Genomic DNA, 26435 nt, shown 5'->3' on the forward strand with positions numbered 1-26435 from the left:
CGTAAATTAAGCTGTCATGGGATAAAAGGGAAGGTCCTTTCATGGATTGAGAACTGGTTAAAGGACAGGGAACAAAGGGTAGGAATTAATGGTAAATTCTCAGAATGGAGAGGGGTAACTAGTGGTGTTCCCCAAGGGTCAGTCCTAGGACCAATCCTTTTCAATTTATTCATAAATGATCTGGAGAAAGGGGTAAACAGTGAGGTGGCTAAGTTTGCAGATGATACTAAACTACTCAAGATAGTTAAGACCAAAGCAGATTGTGAAAAACTTCAAAAAGATCTCACAAAACTAAGTGATTGGGCAACAAAATGGCAAATGAAATTTAATGTGGATAAATGTAAAGTAATGCACATTGGAAAAAATAACCCCAACTATACATACAACATGATGGGGGCTAATTTAGCTACAACGAGTCAGGAAAAAGATCTTGGAGTTATCGTGGATAGTTCTCTGAAGATGTCCACGCAGTGTGCAGAGGCGGTCAAAAAAGCAAACAGGATGTTAGGAATCATTAAAAAGGGGATAGAGAATAAGACTGAGAATATATTATTGCCCTTATATAAATCCATGGTACGCCCACATCTCGAATACTGTGTACAGATGTGGTCTCCTCACCTCAAAATAGATATTCTAGCACTAGAAAAGGTTCAGAAAAGAGCAACTAAAATGATTAGGGGTTTAGAGAGGGTCCCATATGAGGAAAGATTAAAGAGGCTAGGACTCTTCAGTTTGGAAAAGAGAAGACTAAGGGGGGACATGATAGAGGTATATAAAATCATGAGTGATGTTGAGAAAGTGGATAAGGAAAAGTTATTTACTTATTCCCATAATACAAGAACTAGGGGTCACCAAATGAAATTAATAGGCAGCAGGTTTAAAACAAATAAAAGGAAGTTCTTCTTCACGCAGCGCACAGTCAACTTGTGGAACTCCTTACCTGAGGAGGTTGTGAAGGCTAGGACTATAACAATGTTTAAAAGGGGACTGGATAAATTCATGGTGGCTAAGTCCATAAATGGCTATTAGCCAGGATGGGTAAGAATGGTGTCCCTAGCCTCTGTTCGTCAGAGGATGGAGATGAATGGCAGGAGAGAGATCACTTGATCATTGCCTGTTAGGTTCACTCCCTCAGGGGCACCTGGCATTGGCCACTGTCGGTAGACAGATACTGGGCTAGATGGACATTTGGTCTGACCCGGTACGGCCTTTCTTATGTTCTTAAAAAGCTGCAAGCAGGGACCATTGGTGACATTGGATAGCACAAAATCATTTTGCAAGGATGAACATGGGGGTTCTGGGGGTTCCCCCGAGGTACAGAGCGTCACACCTCCCCTCTTAGTTTACTGCTAGAGGGTTAGTCACTGACTGTCGCATATAGACACTGAAAGATCTGACAAAGAGTTAAATCTTGGAAAGATGGTGGAACAAAATTGGGAGAGGGAAAACATATTAATCTTATCTTTAAAAGCTCGGTGGCCTTGCCTATCATACACCAGTGTATGTGTGGCTGTTATTCTTGGTACCCTCCCCTGGGGTTGAGTGGAAGGGATATTGTATTGGCCCCCCTTGCCTACTGGATCCTGTGTGAGGTGGGAACGGCGAGTACAGGGATGTTGGAATGCTATTCTGCAGGGGCTGCAGAGGGAGTCGAGACTCCAGGTGTTTCTCTTGAAGGTCAACAAGATGCCTCTGCATGTCTGTCTGTTTCTACAGAATACCCAGCATCTCCTGCTGAGTGCCACATTCATTCTCATGGGCTGCTCTCCTGCTCATAATGTCTATGTCCAGTTTTTCAGAGCGCGCAATACTCCACGTCCTCTTCTCGGTGTCCACTGTCCCAGAGGCGTTCATTATGTCATTAAACATGTCATCACACATCCTCTTTTGCCTTCATCTTATCTGGGAGAGCCTCTCTGCCAGTGTGGAGAAAGAGCTGAATGCCAAACTTTCAGCTGTAAACCATGCAAAGCAGAGCGGAACCATGATCCATGCAGACCCAGGATCTAGTGTGGAGTTGCTATATAAAAATCACTTCCCTGAATCCACACAAGTGTAAAGCTGAACATTTTCATTTCTACAAGGTACTAATTGAACTGTTTTGCTGTCCCAGCCATGGTGAGTATGGCCTGCGGGTAGGGGCACTGCACCATCTGCAGCATTGGGTGAGCAAACCCATGGTGGGGCCAGAGGTTCCACCTCCCCTTTGTAACATGGGCATTGTCTGGAGGTCAGAGACCAGTGTTCCCTCTGCCAAACTGCATGCCTTGGCAGAGGCAGCATGGGTGTGTGCGTTTGCAGTGGCGGGTGGCCACCACAACATTTTCCTTCCCCCACCACTCCCACCATTGCTGCTGCTGCTTTCCAGTACCTGAGGCTTGCAGTTTCTGACGTCAGTGCCGACTCCTGCCACCCAAATTACAGCCATGTGTTGTAAAGCGTTGGTGAAGGGGCAGAAAATCTCAAGGGGGCCCCACAAGCACTACTGTTTGTGGTTCAAGCAATTTAAAATGAAAACTACCACCATCTCCCTAGGTGACTTTAGCTAATATCACGCTTCTGAGGTTAACAGAGGCAGCAATGGAACAGCTACTGAAAGTGTTGGTTACAGACCAGGTCCTTATGCTGCTATGCTATGTACTGTGATGATGCCAGATGGATTAATACTGGAGTGGTGTGGGAAAGTGTCCTACTGCAGTGGAAGGAATAAGGAATAAGCCCTCCCCAGAAACCTTCTACAATGGATTGCAGTATACTTCCATGAAAGTTTCCTGGAGATCTCTATGAAGGATTCCATGGACATCCCTGTGTACATAAATAATCTTTTTTGCAGAGCACCCTCTGCATAGCTGGTACAGTCACTGGAAAGCAGATAGCCACTCTACCTCAACTAGTTTTTTAAATTAAAAAATAGCATACGAGAGCATGTGACCCCAACATATTAATTGGAATTGCATATTCACCAGAGGTTCCTTCTCTGGCATCATGCTCGTCCATGCTGCTGTGCTGTGACTGGCTGCACTGCTCCGGGGTTAAAAACAGCTCCTGACTCTCCGGGACAATGGATCCCCTGCTTGCCTTTCTCCCATTCTCCTCCTCCTCTTCCTTGTCAAAGACCTACTCCTCAGTATTGCCTGCAGTGGCCCTGGACTCCGACTCCTCAGAGGTATCGATGCTGCTCTTGGGTGTTGTGGTGTGGTTGCCACTGAGAATAGCATGCAGCTCCATGTAAAAATGGCATGTCTGCAGTGCTGCACCAGAGTGACTGTTCGCCTCCCTTACCTTCTGATATGCCTGCTGCAATTCCTTGATTTTCATGTGACACTGCGTGTTCCTGGTATAGCCCTTCTCCCCCATGTCCTGAGCAATCTGCTCGTATATGTCTACATTTCTGTGGCAGAACTGGAGCTATACCAGTACATACTCTTCTCCCCGCAGACCCAGAAGATCCACCACCTCCTATGTACTCCAGCATGGAGCCGGCATGGTGAGCTGTGCAGGTGGGCGCTCTATGCCAAACAAACAAGAAATGGAAATTCAAAAGTTCATGGTCCTTAAACAGGGGAGAGGCTGTTTTCTGTGTACCTGACTGTAGGCAGCGGAGTTGAGAATGGTGACTAGGGTGGTCACAGCGGAGCACTGTTGGACATCTGCGATAGGCCAGTTAAGTCAGCGTAAGCAACGCAGTGCCTACATTGCCACCACGTCGACCTATGTTGAATTAAGCACTACACCTCTCGTGGAGGTGGAGTAATTAAGTCGACGTAGCAGGCGAGTTATGTTGGCGAAAGGGACTTGGTAGTGTAGACGCCGACATAAGGAAGCTTACGTTGATCTAACTGTGTAGTGTAGATCAGGCCTATGTTTATTTCTTAAATGTTGCAGTGACAGATTGTTTTGTTTAGTTAAAATACTTGCAAATATGCCAGTGTCTAATGTAATTTCCTAATATAATTGGTATAAATGGTAACATGCTTTATATATCAACATAGAATTAATGATTTTACTAAACTAGTTACTAATGTAAGAAATCATTTAAGAATAGAATGTTTATATTAACAGGGAATTAATTAATTACTGGTAATGCTCAAGCAACTCCCTCATGCGACTCAGGAAGACAAGAATAAATATCTCTCCAAAAATTGTTATAAAGAATCAACAACTTATTTAAATAACTCTTAGAAAGACTTTACATAAATAATTACTAATTTTAAAAGACTGTTTTGAAACAAAAAACTTTTATATAAAAAAACAGGTGTGTTTGAACTTTCTGAAAGCATTTTATTTTCTGTTGAACTCTAATAAAATTGAAGTGCTAGCTTCAGAAAATGAATTCAACAAAAAGGAAGAGTTAAAACTCTAACTTCAAAGGTGTTGTGAGACCCTCCTGCCCCAAAGACGAGAGAGATAACTGTCAAGAAAGAATTACAATTGTAATGCATATATCATTAACAAACTACATCTTCATAAGATGAAGAGGCTCTTAAGGACAACTCAGGAAAGTACTGAGCCAGTGAAAGAATGACAGCAACGAACTTGGAATCTAAACATGCATGAAAGAGATGTTTTCCTATAATTTTCATGAAAATAGGAAGGAAAGGGTATAAAACTGTGAAGTGAGCACCTCCTCCATCTCACACATACTGCTACCCTGATTAAACAGCAAGCATTCCACAACTCATCCTGTCCATCTCTACAAGCAAGCTACTACTACAGATAGCTAAGAACAGAAAAGACTCAAGAAGAAACCAAACCCAAGGAAAACCTACCCAAGACTTCAATGTGGATTGGTGAGAAGTAAACAAAGACGCTGTGAAGGGATTATATTTGAAATTCTTGTAATGATTTTATTGGGATATGGAAATGCTGTGGTAACTGAAGATACTAACATTTTCTCCTGTTAACCATCTAATGGTTAGACCATGTATTCCTGGAGAGAAGGACTGGCCTAACATTGGTAAACAGAGCAATAGTAGGATTTAACTGGATTTGAGATTTTAAATATTTGTAATTGACCTGTCTCAAGACAGGTGCTTAAAGTAACTAAGTAACAAATTTCAATATTTCTTTCATAGGATTTAACTGAGAATGTTTCCTTTTCCCATCTATAACCTTCCTAGCTATTAATAAAACCTAGACAAATTTCACCTGCCCTTAAACCAATTATGTCCATATGCAAATAGTTTAAGTATCTAAGATACTAAGACTGGCTTCACAATAATTTTGGGAAACAATATACCTTGGTCTTAATTAATCAAGGGTATGTCTACACTACAAAATTAGGTCGATTTTATAGAAGTCGAGTTTTAGAAATTGATTTTATACAGTCGATTGTGTATGTCCCCACCAAGTGCATTAAGTCGGCGGAGTGTGTCCTCACTACCGTGGCTAGCATTGACTCATGGAGCGGTGCACTGTGGGAAACTATCCCACAGTTCCTGCAGTCTCCGCTGCCCATTGGAATTCCGGGGTAAGCTCCCAATACCTGATGAGGCAAAAACATTGTTGCGGGTGGTTTTGGGTACATGTCGTCATTCTCCCCTCCCGCCCTCCATGAAAGCAACTGCAGACAATCGTTTCGCGCCTTTTTTCCTGGGTTGCTCGTGCAGACGCCATAGCACGGCAAGCATGGAGCCCGCTCAGCTCACCACTGCTGTTGTGAGCATTGTAAACACCTCGTGTATTATATTGCAGTATGTGCAGAACCTGGCTAAGAGATGGCAGCACGAGGACGATTATGAGGAGGACATGGACAAAGATGTTCCTGAAAGCATGGGATGTGGCAATTGGAACATCATGGCGGCAGTGGGGCTGGTTGATACGGTGGAATGCTGATTCTGGGCCTGACAAACAAGCACAGACTGGTGGGACCGCATAGTGTTGCAGATATGGGATGATTCCCAGTGGCTGCGAAACTTTTGCATGCGTAAGGCCACTTTCCTGGAACTCTGTGAGTTGTTTTCCCCCACCCTGAAGCGCAGGAATACCAAGATGAGAGCTGCCCTGACAGTTGAGAAGCGAGTGGGAATAGCCCTGCGGAAACTTGCAACGCCTGGCTGCTACTGGTCAGTTGGGAATCAGTTTGGAGTGGGCAAATCTACTGTGGGGACTGCTGTGATTCAAGTTGCCAGTGCAATCACTGACGTTCTGCTATCAAGGGTAGTGACTCTGGGAAATTTGCAGGTCATAGTGGATGGCTTCGCTGCAATGGGTTTTCCTAACTCTGGTGGGGCGATAGACGGATAGACCTATCTTGGCACCAGACCACCTGGCCAGCCAATACATAAACCACAAGAGGTACTTCTCAATGGTGCTGCAAGCACTAGTGGATCACAAGGGACGTTTCACAGACATCAACGTGAGATGGCCGGGAAAGGTGCATGACGCTCGCATCTTTAGAAACTCTGAGCTGTTTGAGCAGCTGCAAGAAGGGACATACTTCCTAGACCAGAAAATTACTGTGGGAGATGTTGAAATGCCAATAGTTATCCTTGGAGACCCAGCCTACCCCTTGCTCCCATGGCTCATGAAGCCATACACAGGCAGCCTGGACAGTAGTAAGGAGCAGTTCAACTATAGGCTGAGCAAGTGCAGAATGGTGGTAGAATGTGCCTTGGGACGTTTAATAGCTCACTAGTGCTGTTTGCCGACTAGGTTAGGCCTCAGCACAACCAGTATTCCCATTGTTATTACTGCTTGTTGTGTGCTCCATAATATCTGTGAGAGTAAGGAGGAGACATTTATGGCGGGATGGGAGGTTGAGGCAAATCGCCTGGCTGCCAATTTTGAACAGCCAGACACCAGAGTGATTAGAAGAGCACAGGTAGGCGCGCTGCGCATCAGAGAGGCTTTGAAAACCAGTTTCATGACTTGCCAGGCTACGGTGTGACAGTTGTGTGTGTTTCTCCTTGATGCAAACCTGCCCCCTTTGTCGAATTTAATTCCCTGTAAGCCAACCACCCTCCCCACTTCGATCACAGCTGGCAAAGGAAGTAAAGTCACTATTGTTTTGAAACCATGCATTCTTTCTTTATTAAATTTTTTTTTTTTAAAAAGGGAGATAACTGATAAGGTAGCCTGGGGGAAGAGGGAAGGACAAGGCCACATTGTTTATTGTAGCCACACTACAAATCAAAACTGTTTGAATGACAACCTTCTGTTGCTTGGGCCATCCTCTGGAGTGGAGTGGCTGGGTGCCCGGAGCCTCCGCCCCTGCATTCTTGGGCGTCTGGGTGAGGAGGATATGGAACTTGGGGAGGAGTGTAGGTAGTTATGCAGTGGCGGCCTGTGCTCTCGTTGCCTTTCCTGCAGCTCCACCAGATGCCTGAGCATGTCCATTTGCTCCCCCATTAGCCTCAGCATCACCTCCTGCCTCTTCTCATTGTGGTCACTGAATGCTTTCCTGGCCTCTATCACTGTATGCCTCCATGCATTCAGCTGTGCCCTATCAGTGCGGGAGGACTGCATGAGCTCAGAAAACATGTCATCGCGAGTGTGTTTTTTTCACCTTCTAATCTGCAATAACCTCAGGGACGGAGATGATAGGGGAAGCATAGAAACATTTGCACCTGCGGGGGGATAAAAAGGGAGAGTAAAATTTAAGATACATTTCTGAGAACAAAAGGGAGACACTTTCACAGTGAATGAAGCAATTCACAGCAGACAGCACATGTGCTTTAGGTACAAGGTCGCATTTTGCCTTTTATATTGAGCGTGTGCCGGTATGGTGACACATCACACACGGTTTGGCAACATAATTCGGTTTCCAGGCAGCCACGGTAAGCCAAAGGGTATGTGGGTTTGGCCTCTAACACCTTCATAACATGTGGGAATGTTTTCAAACTGCAGCGCCCTCCTTTTCCATAGCAAGCAATGTTGGTTGGGTTTGCCATTTAAAAGGAGGGGCTGCGGTTTTCAGGTGGATGTGCAGCACACACCTCCCCCCACCCCTTCGTGTGGCTATTTGGGATGAGTCCTTCCCCCTTCCCCCGCCACATGGCTATTCTCACGGATGATCCCTTTTAGCCAAGTGCAAACAGCCAAGCATGAACGGGATCCTTTTACTGTTCCCTTACAAAATTTCCCCTATTTCAACCAGGTGACCATGAATGATATCACTCTACTGAGGCTAACACAGAAAGATATAAACCGAATGTTTCTTGAATGCAACCAAAGCCCATGACCATTTGCTGCCATGCTTTGTGCTGCAATGATTCCAGACTACTTGCTACTGGCTTGGCATGGTAAAGTGTTCTACCATGGAGGACGAAATAAGGCAGCCCTCCCCAGAAACCTTCTGCAAAGGTTTTTGGAGTACCTCCAGGAGAGCTTCATGGAGATGTCCCTGGAGGATTCCTGCTCCATCCCCAGAACACGTTAACAGACTTTTCCAGTAGCTGTACTGGCTGTGAATGCATCCCAGGTCTTAAGGGCAAATCAGACATTAACCACTATTGCTTTTAAACCCTGTACTGTAGTTACAAATGTGCACTCACCAGAGGTGACTTCTCCGCCTTCAGGGTCAGGGATCCTGCCTTGGGAGGGTATTGGCTCCAGGGTGATGAAAAGGTCCTGGCTTCCGGGGAGAACGGATTCACCGCTTGCCTGCTGCACATTCTCATCATCATCATCATCCACAAAATCTTCCTCTGTGTTGCGTGAGACTCCCCGCCCTTGCAGAACAGTGGTGGGGTAGTGGTAGCCTCTCCCCTCCCTCCCCCCAATGGCCATACAGCTGATCATAGAAGCAGCAATATGAGACTCTGACCCGGAGCGACCATTTGCCTCCTTTGTCTTTTGGTAGGCTTGCCTGAGCTCCTTTACTTTCATGCGGCACTGCTGTGTGTCTCTATTGTAGCCTCTCTCCAACATGCCCTGTGCGATTTTGGCAAATATATTAGCATTTCTTCTTTTTGATTGGAGTTCTGCCTGCACAGATTCTTTTCCCCATACAGCTATCAGATCCAGTGTCTACCGTTCACTCCATGCTGGAGCTTGTTTGCGATTCTGGGGGGACTCCATGGTCACCTGTGCTCCTCAGCTCGCCACACTGACCAAACAGGAAATGAAATTCAAAAGTTCCTGGGGCTTTTCCTGTGTACCTGGCTAGTGCATCGGAGTTGAAAGTGTCCAGAGCGATCACATTGGAGCACTCTGGGATAGCTCCCAGAGGCCAAAAATGTTGATTTGCATCTGCACTACCCCAAATTCGACCCAGCCAGGTCAGTTTTAGCGCTACTCCTCTCGCCGGGGAGGAGTACAGAAGTCGATTTTAAGAGCCCTTTAGGTCGACAGAATGGGGTTGCTTTTGTATTCATTATAAAATCGACCTAACACGGCTAAATTTGACCTAACCCTGTAGTGTAGACCAGGGCTAAATGAAGAATGACCCACAGATGGCATTGTCAAAGATGTAATCTCTGCTAAAAGCTCTCCACAGAGAGGCATAGAGAAATTGGTTACTTCAATTACAATCTCTGATCATTTTTGGGTTGTTTTGTTTAATATTTTCTTTTCCATTTTTTAATAATAATATAGCCATGATTAATAAGTGTGATTATTTTCCTTGGTTTTTAATCATGGTGTCCTGTAGAGATTCTTTTATAAATCTTATGTCTAAAATGGAGTCACATCCCCATAGATAATCTCATGAATAGACTGTATCAATAATTATGTGTTTTGATTTTTGGATTTCCATGATTTGGCAGTAAAAGAAACAAGTAATGAGAGCTGGCCTATAATTTCTTGTTTCTTTGGACTAAATATTTTTGTATGTAGTGATGATGTAGCCGTGTTGGTCCCAAGATATTAGAGAATCAAAGAGGTTGAGGTAATATCTTTTATTGGACCAAATTCTATTGTCTCTTTTACCAACAGAAGCTGGTCCAATAAATTATATAATTTTTTAGTAATTTTTAAAATAAAATTATTTGGCATCTAACCATTTAAAATTGCCTTGTTCTACCGCACAAATGTTTAATTCTATTCTCATAATATGCATGTTTTTGTTTATTTTTATAGTCTGCATTTTTCCAACAACATGGGTGCACAACAAATGATACCAATGCCAAGTACAATAGTCGTGGTGCGCAACTTTACAGGGAAAAGATTAAATATCTTGCAACACAAGCAACAAGGAAGCATGGTACTGATGTAAGTAATGCATTAGATCATTCATTTTAATATAAAAGAATTGATTTCCTGGCTCCAAAGTAATTTTAGATTTCTAAACAGTAGCTAAAATGTAATGTAGAGTGGTGTCTGTTTTTGTAGCTAAGTAAATACAAATTGCAGTGAATCTGTGGGGCTAGGAGATGAAGTAGTGAAACTAATCTTGTTAGTTGGGGAGGGAGGGAAATGCTAAGAAAGTCAAGTGTGAGCTAATACTGTCACACAATTTTGGATTAATCATAACTATTAACACAGTAGAACTCATCTGAATGCTAGAAAAAAACCTTACAGATTTCATTAAAAATATGTAATTTTTATTGTTTTTAATTGCACTTATTGTAATTATGGAGTAGCACATTTATGAATTTATGTAACTTTAATGGAAAAAGTGTCAGTATTTTTTTTTTTGTAAAGTATATGTATTTTGCTTCTTCTGGAGTTGAACCTCGATCAGTTAATAGAGCAGGTGAAAATAGTACACAAAGGGATGGTCAGCAAAAGTGATGAAATGCATACTTTAAAAAAATACTTTTGGGGTTTGGTAATGATATGGGGACTTACTTTCTCTGAGTCACTGGCTCAAATCCTGCTCATGGTAGTTTAGAAGTAAAGTTACTACTGACTTATTATTCTGTGACCTTTATGGAATAGACTGCTAGTTTGTTAGTTTTCTAGTCCACAAAATTCAAACTACCATGAGAAATGACTTTCTGATCAATTGTCTCAGGGTGCAGGCAAAGGATTAAAGTCCTGACTTGCAAGGTCCCGCAATGTGCTGAAAGCCTTCAGTCTTCTTTCAAAATCAATGGGGAGTTAAATATCAGTACCATGCCAATTGAGCCCTTAAATGTGATGGAAACTTTGTCACCCTCTTACTCTTGGGAGTGAGTAGGAGGATTCCTTCAAAGTAGGGCTAAGCCATATTGAGAAAGTTTGGAAGGCTTTTTCCAGTTGTCGTCTAACAGTCTTGTGTTTTGATTCTTATACTCTGATGCAGAATGGGAATATTAGGGGGAAAAACAAACCTAGATAGCTGTGAGATATTTGAAAAAAAATAATGGTTTTATCTTATCGGATCGAACTCCAGGGCTGTAAACGGCTCAAACAACATTTGCCCACAAAGGTCACAGTGAGGCATCTTTCCTAGGAAGAATTAACAGTCTGGAGGGAAACCGCTTTTCACAGTGGGAAAAGAAAGATTCATTTAAAAATCAAATGGGCTTAAAAACAATAACAACCTCTCTCCCCATGTATTTATCTGGGAAAGTCAGCAGGTAGCTAGCCTGAAAGTTATTTTTAAAACATTACCTTATGCTTTCCTGTAATCATCTTAGATTGCTACTTAAGGTACTTAGTGGCTTTTTTTAATTGCATATAGCATAGATACACCTGCACCATGATAAATAATTTTTGGGGATTCTGAATTCTTTAAGGAGAACAATGTATCTTTGCACTTTTGAGCAATTCAGTTTAAAATTGTACATATAATTATGCAGAATTGTATGGCATATATAATAGGTATGTGATGTAAGGAATGTTGAATATGAATCAAATTGTTGAAACTCTAAAACCTATTTTTATTATTTAGTTCAAAGTATGTTTGTTAATCGTAATCAAATGCTACATTTTCATTCCATTATAATTAGCACTTTAGGTTTTGAAAGCACTACATCAGGGATTGGAAACCTTTGGCGGGCCGGGCCGGTTTGTTTACCTGCCGCCTCCGCAGCTTCAGCCGATCGCGTCTCCCACTGGCCATGGTTCGCCTCTCCAGGCCAATGCGGGCTGCAGGAAGTGGTGGCCAGTGCATCCCTCAGCCCGCGCCGATTTCCCCTCGCGGGCCATGTGCCAAAGGTTGCTGATCCCTGCACTACATCAACACTGAAAAGACCATTTTTTTCAATTATTGTTTTTATTAAAAAGGTTCAGAACACTGCTGCTTCAGGTAATGGGTGGGAAAAGAGAACCGGCTTTGGACAGTTACTGGAGTGGGACAGCAGACAATGTGGAAAATGAAGTTTGTTGACTTTGGGATAAAAGGCTGTGTCATGAATCTGGCATTGTCCGTATGCCTAAAATCAATTTAAGTCTCAGTTTAAAAAAAAAAAAAAAGTTTCATTTTTGTCCTATATACACCTCTACCCGATATAACACCAACCGATATAACACGCATTCAGATATAACGCGCTAAAGCAGCGCTCCGGGGTGGGGGGGGGGCTGTGCGCCTCGGCGGATCAAATCAAATTCGATATAACGCGGTTTCACTTATCACATGGTAAGATTTTTTTCTCCCAAGGACAGCATTATATTGAGGTAGAAGTATATTTGGAAGAAATTTTAAATATTTTTGTGTAATGTCAGATGGAAGCTGAAGCTCTTATCATTAAATGTTTTTTTTTCTAGTTGTGGATCGATGGCTGCGGAATTCCGCCTGTGTCACCCCAGCAAAAAGAGGAGGATTTTTTTGCATCACATGCTTCTCTGAAGGTATAGAATATGCTGTACATAATTCTTACATTAGTCTTTTCAAGTGCTTATTGTCTCAGTGTTGTTAAATGTGTACTTTGTGATAGTTAGACACTAATCTCTGAAACACAACTTTTTTATAGGAAGGATGCTAGTCTGACAACAGTTGGGTTGAAGCTACTTCCCTATTTATTTTGTGATCCATAGATGCTGTACTTTTAGTCACAGCAAATTTGTCGGACAAGATCAAAACATTATAATTAATTAAATCTACCATAAATTTATAGTAAATCAATAAGAGCGCAATAGCTCCTAGCAAAAATTTGTAAGTGAAAAATTCCCTGAAAAAGTAGAATCTCCAGAATACTTATTTGATCTTTATAAGACCTAAAGTATTGTACTTCATGCTGTCACTATTCTTTTAATTTTAGTTCACCTTTTCAGCTGAAACTTAGTCTGCCTCACTTCCTCTTTGCCCGGTGCACCTTTCTACAATTTCACATGGAAGTGATAGAGGCAACATTTAGTTCAGTTGTTAGAGCTTCAGTAGCCTGGGGAGTATGGTAACAGAAATGTCCAGTATCGGGGGGTAGCCAAGTTAGTCTGTATCCACAAAAACAACAAGGAGTCCGGTGGCACCTTAAAGACTAACAGATTTATTTGGGCATAAACTTTCGTGGGTAAAAAACCCCCATCTGAAGAAGTGAGGTTTTCTACCCACGAAAGCTTATGCCCAAATAAATCTGTTAGAAAAATCCAGATGCCTGTATTAGAAAGCAATTTTAGCAACTATGATCTTAAATTTGTAGTAGCTTGATATTATTACAAACAATGTATTGCCATAATAGAATGCCCAAAGAGACAAAGAACCTTTCAGAATGTTCAAGCGTATTTCTCAATGGAGAGAGAAAGACGATAAGAGAAACACAGCAATGGTCAGTTTCAGTTTTCTGCAGAAAAATTAGCAGTGACTGGATGACTACCATAGCAAATATCAGTGTAAATGAGGTAGGATCTGAGGCTAAAACAAGAAAAGGACAACTTAAAAAATAATTTAAACAAGTTAGATGTGTTCATGTCGGCAGGGCCTGATGAAATACATCCTAGAATACTTAAGGATCTGGCTGAGAGAACTCTGAGCCATTGGTGGTTATCTTTGAGAACTTGCAGAAGATCAGAGAGATCCCAGAGGACCGGAAAGGGGCAAATATAGTACCTAGCTATAAAAAGGATAATAAGGACAAACCAGGAAATTATAGACATCAGCTTGACTTCTATATGGAAAGATTATGGAGCAAATAATGAGTTTGTAAGCCCCTAGAAGAAAATAAGGTTAGTAACAGTCAACATAGATTTGTCAGAACAAATCATGTCATACCAACCTAATATCATTTTTTGACAGGGTAACAAACTTTGTGGGTAGGGTAAGAGGAAGCAATGTGATATCTCAACTTTAGCAAGGTTTTTTATATTGTCTTACATGACCTTCTCATAAACAAATTAGAAAAATATAGCCTAGATGAACCTTCTATAAGGTGGTTGGAAAAGCGTATTCAGAGAGCAGTTATCAATGGTTCACAGTCAAGCTGAAAGATCATATTGAGTGGGGTCCTGCAGGGATCTGTCCTGGGTTCGGTTCTATTCAATATCTTCAAAAATGATTTGGATAATGGCATAGAGAGTACACTTATAAAGTTTGCAGAGGATACCAAGCTGGGAGGGGTTGCAAGCATTTTGGAGGACAGGATTAGAATTCAAAATAATCTTGACAAACTGGAGAAATGATCTGAAATAAATAGGATTAAATTCAATAAGGACAAATGCAAAGTACTAGGAAGGAATAATTAATTGCACAAATACAAAATGGGAAATGACTGGCTAGGAAAGGCAGAAATGAGGTTATAGTGGATCACAAACTAAGTATGAGTCAACAATGTAATACTGTTGCAAAAAAAGCGAACATCGTTCTGGGACGTATTAGCAGAAGTGTTGTAAGCAAGACCCGAGAAGTAATTCTTTCACTCCACTCAGCCCTGATAAGGCCTCAGCTGGAGTGCTGCTCCAGCTCTGGGCACCACACTTTGGGAAAGATGTTGACAAATTTGGAGGAAGTCCAGAGGAGAGCAACAAGAATGATTAAAGGTCTAGACCAGTGGCTCTCAAACTTTTTTTACTGGTGACCCTTTCACATAGCAAGTCTCTGAGTGTGACTCCCCCCTTATAAATTAAAAACACATTTTTTAATATATTTAACACCGTTATAAATGCTGGAGGCAAAGCGGGGTTTGGGGTGGAGGTTGACAGCTTACGACCCCCCCCCCCTTTGTTGGCCCCCTGAGGGGTCCTGACCCCCAGTTTGAGAACCCCTGTTCTAGACAACATGACATACGAGGAAAGATTGAAAACAATTTTTGTTTTGTCTGGAGAAGAGAAGACTGAGTGTGGGGATGTGGTAGCAGTCTTCAAATACATAGAAGTTGGTTATTAAGAGGAGGGTGATAAGTTCTCCTTATCCACTGAGGACAGGACAAGAAGTAATGGGCTTAACTTGCAGCAAAGGAGATTTAGGTTAGACATTAGGAAACAATTCCTAACTGTAAGGGCACTGGAACAAATTACTTAGTGAGGTTGTGAAATCTCCGTCATTGGAGGTTTTTAAGAATAGGTCAGTGCAGGGGACTGGACTAGATGACCTGTCAAGGTCTCTTCCAGTCCTATATTTCTATGATTCTGTACTGACAGACTAGCCCTTGATACAAAATACCCATTCCTTGTCAGTTTACTAACATTGATATTAAAGTTGTTATAGTATAATAGCATGCACAGTGCTTTATAGGCAAATAAAAAGTTATCTTCAGGTGCTTACTAGCTAAATTACTTTAAAAATGACAATGAAAATGACAAGACTACAGTGGGTATAATTTTTTGGGGAGTTTAAGGAGAGGGAGATGTCAGCATTTAGTAATGGGTAGGGCCCTGTGTCTGTCATGGAGGTTGCGGATTCCATGACCACTGTGACTTCTGCAGGGGCCAGTGTGGCTGACCCCAAGGCTGCCCAAGCACCTGTCTCCGGGGCCAGCTGCTCAGGTGACCCCCCTGGGGACAGCCACACCAGTCGCTGCTCTGACGGCCCCAGCAGCGGTCCCCAGGCAGCCGGCTGGAGCAGCCGCGGCCCTGGGCAGCGGTTCCTGGGTGGCTGGCCCCAGGCAGTAATTTTTTGTTTATTGACCACGACGTGTCCATGACTTGGACTAAAAATATCCATGACTAAATCGTAACCTTAGTAATGGGGCAGTACCGCTCTTAGAGTGCAGTTTCAATGGAAAACAATTCTTTTACATTTTTTCTCAGTTTTCACTTGAAATTATTTTTTAAATTCATTCTTATTGTATTTGTAAGGCTTCACAGAAATTTTTTAAGGCAGGATTCAAATCTATCTGGCTGCATGATTTTGTGGTTCCATGTCACCATTAGTATCTGAGTGTCTCACAAACATTAATACATTTATCCTTGTAATATCTCTGTGAGGTAGGGAAGTATATCCTCAGAGTTTAAGTTGCTTTCCCAACATCACCCAGATATTCTGTGGCAAAGCCAAGAATTTAACCTAGCTATCCTGAATTCCGAATCAGTATCTTAGTGACAAGACAAATCTTTCCTGTGACTGCAAAATAAGTGGAAAACTTTTAAGCATAAAAGTTATCATGGAAGATGATGTGAAAACAAGAGTGGGAGAAAGGGGCTAATGAATACTTGGGCAGAACCTAAGAAGAGAGCAAGAAATGAAAACGGTGAAGTAGAGTTGTAGATGGGAGTAGAGTTGTACAGATCCTTGAAGCTTAGGACCAGAACCTTGAACTTGATGTGGAAGTCAGTAGAATAATTTAAATAGTGAAGTGACATGGTCTGAACAGGAGAAAGAGATGGTTTTCAGAGCAAGTTTTTGGATGGCCTGTAAAGGAGAGATTCCAGAGAGGAGCAGGTTGGTAGTAGTCCTTGCAAGAGATAATCAGGGCATTACAATGATTTTGACAATAGGGCTATAGGAAAGCATTAATTTGAGTTGTGAAGGAAGAACAAGCAGGAGTTAGTGACAGGTGTGTTGTGGCAAGAGCGCATAATTAATTATGCCAAAGTTGCAAGCCTGGCTGGTAGGCAGAATAGTGAAATTTTCTATCAAGGAGACGAGAGGGTTTGCCAGGAAAAGATGAGATGGCAGCTCGATGTCCAAAATGAAACATTAAGAGAGTTCGAGATGCAAGACTACAGAGAAGGGAAGAGTTTCAGGGTAGAGCAGTAAATAAACTGTCCAGCTTTTCTGTAGCATATCATCATGGTCAAAATGGAATAACCAGTGTGGAATAACTACAGAAATACTGTAAAATATAATAAAACAATTATGCCCTAATCTTTAAGTGCTGAAGACCGCCCCCCCCAGCCCATTGAAATAAATGGGAGATTGCATATGCTCAGCACCTTATGGAAAAATAAGGCCATTAGTATGTATCTTTGTTACAAGCAGCTGTTTTGGGTAAATGTAATTACTCTCTTATGTGGTTTGCATATTATGGTTGTACCTATTTAACAAGAAAAAGGTCATTACTAATTGAGGACAATTTTTAAAACAAAAACTGTAGCTATGATATGAGAAATTAAATCCAAGTTACCCCAAAATGTGTCACACTGAAAATGCTAAGATCCGTCACTGCCTTACTTAGTCAATGCAGATACTATTTGTATTTTACTTAATGCATTTTATTTTCTGTACATTTTTATTTAGTAACTTCCTTTTCCTGTTGCAGGTGAGTAGCACAGAATGGGCATCATCAGAACTGGAGCCAGTTTTTCAAAAGGAGGGGTCTTCAGAAATCATTCCAGAATCTAATGAAGGTATGTTTCATCCTCCCTCCATTAACAATAAACTAAGTTCACCTCTGTGTTGATTTTAGTTTTTAGTGCTACTTATTATAACAGTAACAGCTACGCACCATGTAATTGTGTTCTGGTGGCAATAATTTAAGAAGCCTTTGGGTAGGTAGGGAACACTGTGTAGAGGGGTCATGCCGTGCTGTACAGGACTGCATGTATTGTTAGAGACACTTAAATTTAATTTGAAACCCTTTGGGCCAGATTTTACTCTTTGAATGATCCATTAGACTTGGTCACATAACTGAAAACATAATGCAAGTCTTACACCAGAAAGTCATTTTAATAATGTATTTAAACTTTTGAAGATATTTTATGATTAGTTAGCAGTTCATAGGTTACTAATAGAATAAAATTCGGTGTTGCTAGGTTACTCCAGGGCTTTTTCTCATAAATCAAGTAGCAGCTTAATTGTGTAAGATTTTATTTTATTTCACATTTGTTAAGTGAAATATATGGATAAGAATGTTAATAGTAACATTGATTTTTTTTTCCATTATAGTTTTGTATGTGAACTCACGAAAACTATTCTGCTTATGTAAACAAAAAGTATATTGATTTTTTTTCTGTAACACTACAAATCTGAATGATGTATTTTAACAATGCAGACAATGACCTGTAACTCAGCCAGAGACTTAAACCCTATTTATATTGAGAGCTAAACCTTGTTAGCAGAACTGGCTTTAAAGAAGATTTAGAAGTGGCTCAGGCTAACTCAGTTTGTCTGGTCTATGTGAACCGGCCATTTCATTTTTTGATTTCCTACTAAGAGCTGTAAACAGGGTAGGGATTGGTATGCCATGTCCTGCTGGCCAAGGAAAACATGTTAACCTGAACCAGTTTTAAATAGGTTTTAAAAACCAATACTGTTCAGATGTATTTTTCCCCCTTGTATCATTTTGTTTTTCACATATTTGGTTACATCCTTGTAAATAACACACACAAGCCAAAATTTTCAACATCTGGTCCCTGGAAATTGCTAATTTTTACTTCTGTATCTTCCGAACATATTTCAAGCTTCTAGTTTTCAGGTTTTGTAGCCCAAGACTGGAATTTTGAACAGTTACAATTACATAGAAATTACCTGAATATCACTAAAATGCCCCTTCTACCTGCTATTTTGTGGGTCACTGGTAATGTTACTACAGGAGGCATGTAATTTTAACTTTGCATCAAGCACTATCATGCCTCTATGCAAATACAGAAAATTACAGGGAAATGAAGGGAGAACCAGGTTTAAGATTGTGGGCAGGGAAGTTATCTTTTAAAAAAACAAAAAAAACAAAAAAAACCCCCAACCTTTTCTGAATACGTGAGCTGTTCAAAACATCCTAATAAACATACTTCTGTTGTTCTCAATATTGTTTACATTTTTAGGTGAACCAGACCATGGACCAAGTGTTGATTGCCTTAGTGTCTCACCAAAAGCTGCATTAGGTAATGGCCCTAAACAGATAGATGAACAATATATTTTACTCCACTATACGTTGTTAAAGAAAATGTTGGGTTGGGAAGAAATGTGCAAGTCTTATTTTAATATTTATACACATGGGCTAACTGAAACAAATTAACTTGTAATATAATATGTTAATACAGCTGTTTCTGTTAAACAATGTATGACACTTAAAAAGTGATTTTTACTCAGTACTCTTTGTTTTTATTTCTCATTTTAGCCGAGTTGCTGAATTTAGATGCTGCAGGCATCGCACCTAACAAAGGTGATCATTAATGTTTTAGACCTCCTGTTGGGCTGCTTTAGGTTCCACACTTAAGCACACAGGTGGAATAGAGCATTGTATTGTAATTCACGGCCTGCTATTTACATTAAGCAAACACGTGTTTCACTAATAGGCTTGTCTGTCTGTCTTAAACATAATTTTGCTCTCTTTCCAGCAATAATTTTTAATTTAAAATCATTTTCTAATTTATTGCAGAAAAATTAATAATACACATTTTTAGCATGTATTATTTTTAGCATAATTTAAGCAACATTGCAGAGCTGTATCTTACAGCATAAATTAAATAGTTGTAGGGTAACTACTTGAGGTAAACATAAGAAATTCAGTTTTCCAGAAATGAAAGAAAATAATCCCAGAAATATATTATAGTCTTTATGATAATTTTAGTATCTCATTATAAAAACGATGGTATTTACATAGGGGAAAGTGTCTGTCCATGCTGACTGAAAATGGCATTCTGATGTCAAGAGTAGACTTATTATTATTATAAAAATTTTTAATACTAGATTTACATTGCACTTCACAAATAAAGACATAGTCCCTGTACCAAGGAATTTAAAAGCTAAATAAGTCAGTAATAACAGAAAAGTTACTAGTTGAAATGGACCATCTTGAAATGGAAAGTTGCTTTCAGTACGTTTACAGAAAACGTGTATTGCAATGGAAAGTTGTAGTACAAGAGCAAGTGACTCAAACAAATTCCAGCCCAAATCATTCCTCCTAGGTTTATCCATGGAGAGGACTCTCCATACACAGGTCTTTGTTGTCTCTCTCTCTCTCCCTCCTTCCCTCCCTCTCCGGGGTGCATGTTGGAAGAGTGTACACTGAGAGGGCTGGGGAAGAATGGGACCCAACCAGAGGCATGCACATTGTCTGGCCTCATGTAGCTTAGGCAAAAAAGATAATACAGACCAGGCTACCAGGGGGAGAGAGAAGAGGATGCTGGAGGCTTGAGCTAGTGCAGAGGCACTAAGTTTTGTGTGGCTGGACTGGCTCTTGTGGACACTGAGTCTGCCACGTTTGCAGGAGTTGTTCCTGTGACTTATCCCCCCAGCAGAAACCATATCCCCCTCCCATCCATCCCCTACAGGAAGGGATGATCCAGGCTTGTATGGGTTTTTTGGTTTTTTTTTACAGTTGGGTTTGTTTATGAATTGGAAATTAGTCTAGAGTATAGGAAAGTCAGATTCATCCTCCCATCCAAATATATCTGAGTGTCCTCATTATTGAGAGGTGCAGATTCTGCTGCAGATTTATACATAGAAAAATACTAGGCAAAAATAACTTTAATAAACGAATCTTCACAGCATTATTTGGAGCTGGAGATATATATGTAGCTAATAAAACATTGAAACAGCAACTGTGTAATAAAACGTGGCACACCTTCCAAAAGTAAAATCTCTTTGGGTACATATAACTGGAGCTAGAGATACAATTTCCAGCTCGGCTAGACATAACTTGCATTAGTTCTGATTGAACTAGTGCACTAAAAATAGGAGCATAGCCATGGCTGCATGAGCAGCAGGACAGGCTAGCTGGTCCAAGCACATACCTAGAGTTTCTGATAGCTACACAAGCTGCAAATTACACCTCCAGCTACAATGTTCTTATAGTAAATGCAAGTTATTATGAAGGTACTATTATTATACGAGATTTGAAGTCTTGGCTCAAAGTGTGAGTTTCAGTTTGTACTTACAAATTAATTGTTAGTACTCAATTAAGTTTAAGGAAGAATAGTATGCCTTAGGGTACATGTTTTGCATACACCTCTACCCGATATAATGCAGTCCTCGGGAGCCAAAAGAATCTCACCGCCTTATAGGTGAGACCGCGTTAGATTGGGTTGGTCCCGCACAAGCAAGAGCCGGTACGCCATGCTGGACTGGACCAGCTTCCCCGGTGGTGATTTAAAGGGCCCGGTGCTCCAGCCACTGCGGGGAGCCCCAGGCCCTTTAAGTCACTGCTGGAGCTCTGGCAGCCGGGCTCAGGTGGGGATTTAAAGGGCCTGGGGCTCCCCGCAGTGGCCAAGCTCAGCTGCCGGAGCTCCAGTGGTGATTTAAAGGGCTCGGGACTCCACATGAATTCGGATATAATGTGGTAAAGCAGCGGGGCTCGGGTGGCGCTTTAAAGGGCCACGGGCTCCCCACTGCTTTACCGCGTTATATCCGAATTCGTGTTATATCTGGTCGTGTTCTATCTGGGTAGAGGTGTATTTCAAGGAATATGTGCCACAGAAATAAACTGAATGCTTTTACAGTTATATTGAACATTGCAAGACCACCTGTTGCCTGTAATTCTCTGTCATGTAAGATGGCTTCCAACTAATTTAGAGCTTAAACTAATTTCACAGTATACACAAACATTCATTGGCCATTATGGATTATTATCGTGAGAATAATTTTAAAATTCCTATTATGAAAGTTATATGCTTTGGCTTAATGTGTCTGTTACTGTGAAAGAGTACAAAATTTTCTTCACTGTTTTATTAAAGTCATATTAACAAAAATGTACATTTTAGGGATTTTGATAGACATTATGCAAAATAACTTCACTTCATTTCCACACCTCAAAATTTAGTATTATACACTGCGGTTGAACTTTTCAAACCATAGGTCCCTAAAGGTAGATTCCTAAATCGATATTTATGCACTTAAATAAAAACAGTTAAATTAGCACTCTAAAAAAGTAAGTGTTTAAAGATAGATTATAAATCACCCAATTTTCAGAAAGGTTGAGCATCGACAAAATCCAGTGGTGTCCACAGGAGTTATATACGTTTAGCCACTGTTAGAGACAAGGTACTGAACTAGGTGAATCTTCAGTTTGATCCGGTTTGACAAATCCTTTGCTCCTATTTAGGAGTCCAATTTTAGGCACCCAGGTTTGAAAATGTAGCCATAAATTGTAAACACTAACAAACAGGAAAACAAGATGCATCAAACATTAAAGTATAGTAATACAGCTAATTTCTAAATTTCTTCATGTAGAAACTGCAGTATTCTAAGGGTACGTCTACACTTCGGGATTATTCCCATTTTACATAAACCGGTTTAGTAAAACAGATTGTATAAAATCGAGTGCACGCGGCCACACTAAGCACATTAATTCGGTGGTGTGTGTCCACGGTCCGAGGATAGCATCGCTTTCTGGAGCGTTGCACTGTGGGTAGCTATTCCGTAGCTATCCCATAGTTCCCGCAGTCTCTCCCGCCCCTTGGAATTCTGGGTTGAGGTCCCAGTGCCTGATGGGGCAAAAATCATTGTCGCAGGTGGTTCTGGGTAAATGTCGTCAGTCACTCCTTCCTCTGGGAAAGCAACGGCAGACAATCATTTCGCGCCCTTTTTCCCTGGATTGCCCTGGCAGACGCCATAGTATGGCAACCATGGAGCCTATTTTGCCGTTTGTCACTGTCACCGTATGTGTACTAGATGCCGCTGACAGAGGCGATTCAGCAGCGCTACACAGCAGCATTCATTTGCCTTTGCAAGATAGCAGAGACGGTTACCAGTCATATTGCACCGCCCGCCATTGTAAATTGGTGATGAGATGATGGTTATCAGTCACTCTGTACCGTCTGCTGCTATCATGGGTGCCCCTGGCTGAGATCGGCCGGGGGCGCAAAAGACAAAAATGGGAATGACTCCCCGAGTCAATCCCTCCTTTATGGTATCTAAAAATAGAATCAGTCCTGGCTAGAATATGGGGCAAGTGTACTAGAGAACCAGTGTATCAGAGAACCAGAGAGCACAGCCGCTCCGTGTCAGATCCCACAGAAATGATGAGCTGCATGCCATTCACAGGGGGTGCCCCTGTAACAACCCCACCTACTGCTTCCCTCCTCCCCCAGCCTTCCTGGGCTACCGTTGCAGTGTCCCCCCATTTGGGTGATGAAGTAATAAAGAATGCAGGAATAAGAAACAGTGAATTGTTTGTGAGATAAAATGAGGGGAAGCCAGCCTCCAGCTGCTATGATAGTCCAGACAGGACATTAAGCAGTGTTGGGGAGAGGAGCCCAGCATCCCACTGCTATGATAGTCCAGGCAGTACAGAATCTTTTCTTTACACATGAAGGGCGTGGGCTGATGGAGCTCAGCCCCCTATTGCTATGATGAAGATGGTTACCAGCCGTTCTGTACCATCTACTGGGAATGATCAGGAGTTTTTTACCCAGGCGTCCCCGGCCAACCTCACCTGAGGCTGGCCAGGAGCACTCACGGGCTGATGATGAGGACGGATACCAGTCATATTGCACCATCTGCCACCAGTGAGGGGGAAAGAGGATACTGCAATTGAGTGCCGCAACATCGCGTCTACCAGCAGCATTCAGTAGACATAGGGTGACATTTAAAAGAGTCAAGAGAGGATTTTTTTTCCCTTTTACTTCTGGGGGTGGGTGGGGGTGGTAAATTGACAAGCTATGCCCTGAACCACCGCGGACAATGTGTTTGACCCTACAGGCATTTGGAGCTCAGCCAAGAATGCAAATGATTTTCGGAGACTGCAGGAACTGTGGGATTGCTTGAGTCCTCAGTCCCCCCTCCCTCCCTCCATGAGCGTCCATTTGATTCTTTGGCTTTCCGTTACGCTTGTCACGCAGCAGTGTGCTGAGTTCCTGCTGTGGCCTCTGTCTGGAGATTTTTTTAAAATGCTTTGGAATTTCGTCTTCTGTAACGGAGCTCTGATAGAACAGATTTGTCTGCCCATACAGCGATCACAGCCGTACGGTCCATGCTGGAGCTCTTTTTGGATTTGGGACTGCATCGCCACCCGTGCTGATCAGAGCTCCACGCTGGGCAAGCAGGAAATGATATTCAAAAGTTCGCAGGGCTTTTCCTGTCTACCTGGCCACTGCATCCGAGTTCTGATCGCTGTCCAGAGCGGTCACAGTGGTGCACTGTGGGATACCGCCCAGAGGCCAATACCATCGATTTGCGGCCACACTAACCCTAATCCGATATGGTAATACCGATATTAGCGCTACTCCTCTCGTTGGGGAGGAGTACAGAAACCGGTTTAAAGAGCCCTTTATATTGATATAAAGGGCCTCTTAGTTTGGACGGGTGTGGCGTTAAATCGGTTTAACGCTCCTAAAATCTGTTTAAACGCGTAGTGTAGACCAGGCCTGTAGCAGCAGAATAAACTGCAAAACTTGTAATTCAAGACTTAAATTGTGGAAATCTGCATCTGCAAGTATTGGATAAATGTAAAGTTATATGCCAAAGTAATGGTTGTTAATCTTTACAGAGGGCACCTCCATTATGAAAAAGAAGCCAAATCAAGCTAAAAAGGGGGTAAGTTTGTAATATATATTTTGCCCCATATCAATTTGTAGAATTTAAACTGCAATACAGAATTTTTTTATCTTAAGTGTTTCATGCAATCACTGTTAAGAACATAAGAACGGCCATACTGGGTCAGACCAAAGGTCCATCAAGCCCAGTATCCTTTCCTCTGACAGTGGCCAATGTAAGGTGCCCCAAAGGGAATGAACAGACAGGTTATCATAAAGTGATCCATGCCTTCTGACCGAATCCCAGCTTCTGGCAAACAGAGGCTAGGGACACCATTCCTGCTCATCCTGGCTGATAGCCATCCATCCTGAGACATCTTGACTGTTTTGTATCAGTAACGATATGCATCACTAAAACAAATTAGAAAATCTGAACTATGACAAAATATCCAACAATCTTATAAACAAAATGTTTTTCTAAACCCTTGTTCGGCTGCATTTGTTTAAATGTTTAGTAGTAGTAGTATTGTGGGGTGGAGTACTTTATCATCTGTAAGTCATTTTCTGATTTCATACGATAATACTGAGCACTTACTGAATCTGTATATATATATATATATATATGCAATTAACTGAATTCAGTAGACATTTTGTATACGTACCCGAGAGCAGAATTTACTTTGTGTATATTTTATCATGTTCATGGATTCAATTACATTTCACATTTGCCCCCAATTCTGCAAATCACTGTATGCAGGTGCGCTGCCATTGAAGCCAGTGGAGCTGTGCTTTGGCTCATAGGTACATTCTGCATTAAGTGAATTAGAGGAGCAGGGCCTAAGACTTTTTATGACAGTATTTTTATGTTAAAAATAGCATTACCTTCTCTGTGCTCACCCTCCTTCCCCCCAAATTAAAAAGTCTTCTGTCCTGTGTACTTTGAGATTTTTTTAATGGATACAGATAAATTTAATGCAGAAACTAACATTAATGAAATGTTAAGGTTGAGAAATTAAGCATATGAGAAATACGAAATTGCAGTTAGGCTCCTATCCCAATAGCAGTTGAGGCTCCTTTATATTTTATAGTATTCAGTACAGAATTTATCAGAATAGTAACAAGGTCTGACAAACTGCAGGAGGTTCATCAGGCTGTAATTGCTGTTTGAGAGACTAAATAAGTTCCTGAATATCAAAGGCTTTCTAATGGAGGCCGAGAGCGGCATCTAGGAACATATTGCTGTATGGTCTTCTCCACTCTGAATTTTTATTACTGATACCACATGCTGTGGAATCAGGTACAGTACTTGATTCTTCTTTCAAAAAAATACTAAACCATAGGACAGTTAATATAGTTACATATAGAGATAAAGCCTTTCTTTTTTTTTTTCTTTTTCTTTTTAAAATAAAGCTTGGTGCCAAAAAAGGTGGCTTGGGAGCCCAGAAAGTGAGCAGCAAGAGTTTTAATGAGATTGAAAAGCAAGCACAAGCTGTAGATAAAATGAAGGAACAGGAAGATCTACATGTCAGTAAGAGAACTGAGAGGGAAGAACCATTGTAAGTATGAATTACTTATAGAAGATAAAACACAACAAGTAACTTTGTTAGATTTATCTACTAACATTTAGAATAATGCCAAGTACTATTTGGTGCAAATAAAGCTTCAATTGATGTTTGTATTTTACTGCAATAATGTAGCTTATATGTGTTGAAAAGTAACTTACAGAAAACTATGTTTAAAAAAATAATACCCATAACAGCAACAACATTCTTTGTAAAGATGAGAAACTTTTTTGGCAATAGTGAAGAAATAGAATGAAACACGGTTTCCTAGTTCATCTTCTGTTAAAAGCAAGGAATAGTTTGAGTACTGTTACCTGTACAAATCCATGATTGAGTGCATCA

At 41.3% G+C, this 26435-nt stretch overlaps 1 protein-coding gene across 2 annotated transcripts in view; it reads left to right on the forward strand.

The window, feature by feature from the left end:
• The window catches only part of ARFGAP3 (ADP ribosylation factor GTPase activating protein 3), a 77044-nt gene that overhangs the window by 16305 nt on the left and 34304 nt on the right, over window positions 1-26435 (forward strand). Inside the window, exons 4-10 of one of the 2 annotated variants that reach the window (XM_039542175.1) lie at window positions 10021-10152; window positions 12574-12657; window positions 17439-17526; window positions 18940-18999; window positions 19236-19280; window positions 24546-24592; window positions 25942-26087. In XM_039542175.1, the coding sequence (XP_039398109.1) occupies window positions 10021-10152; window positions 12574-12657; window positions 17439-17526; window positions 18940-18999; window positions 19236-19280; window positions 24546-24592; window positions 25942-26087 (602 nt within the window). The remainder of the gene's footprint in view (window positions 1-10020; window positions 10153-12573; window positions 12658-17438; window positions 17527-18939; window positions 19000-19235; window positions 19281-24545; window positions 24593-25941; window positions 26088-26435) is intronic. The other variant, XM_039542180.1, reaches the window with a different exon arrangement.

Source organism: Mauremys reevesii, linkage group 1, assembly GCF_016161935.1.
Source record: "Mauremys reevesii isolate NIE-2019 linkage group 1, ASM1616193v1, whole genome shotgun sequence".
In the NCBI taxonomy this organism is placed as follows: domain Eukaryota; kingdom Metazoa; phylum Chordata; order Testudines; family Geoemydidae; genus Mauremys; species Mauremys reevesii.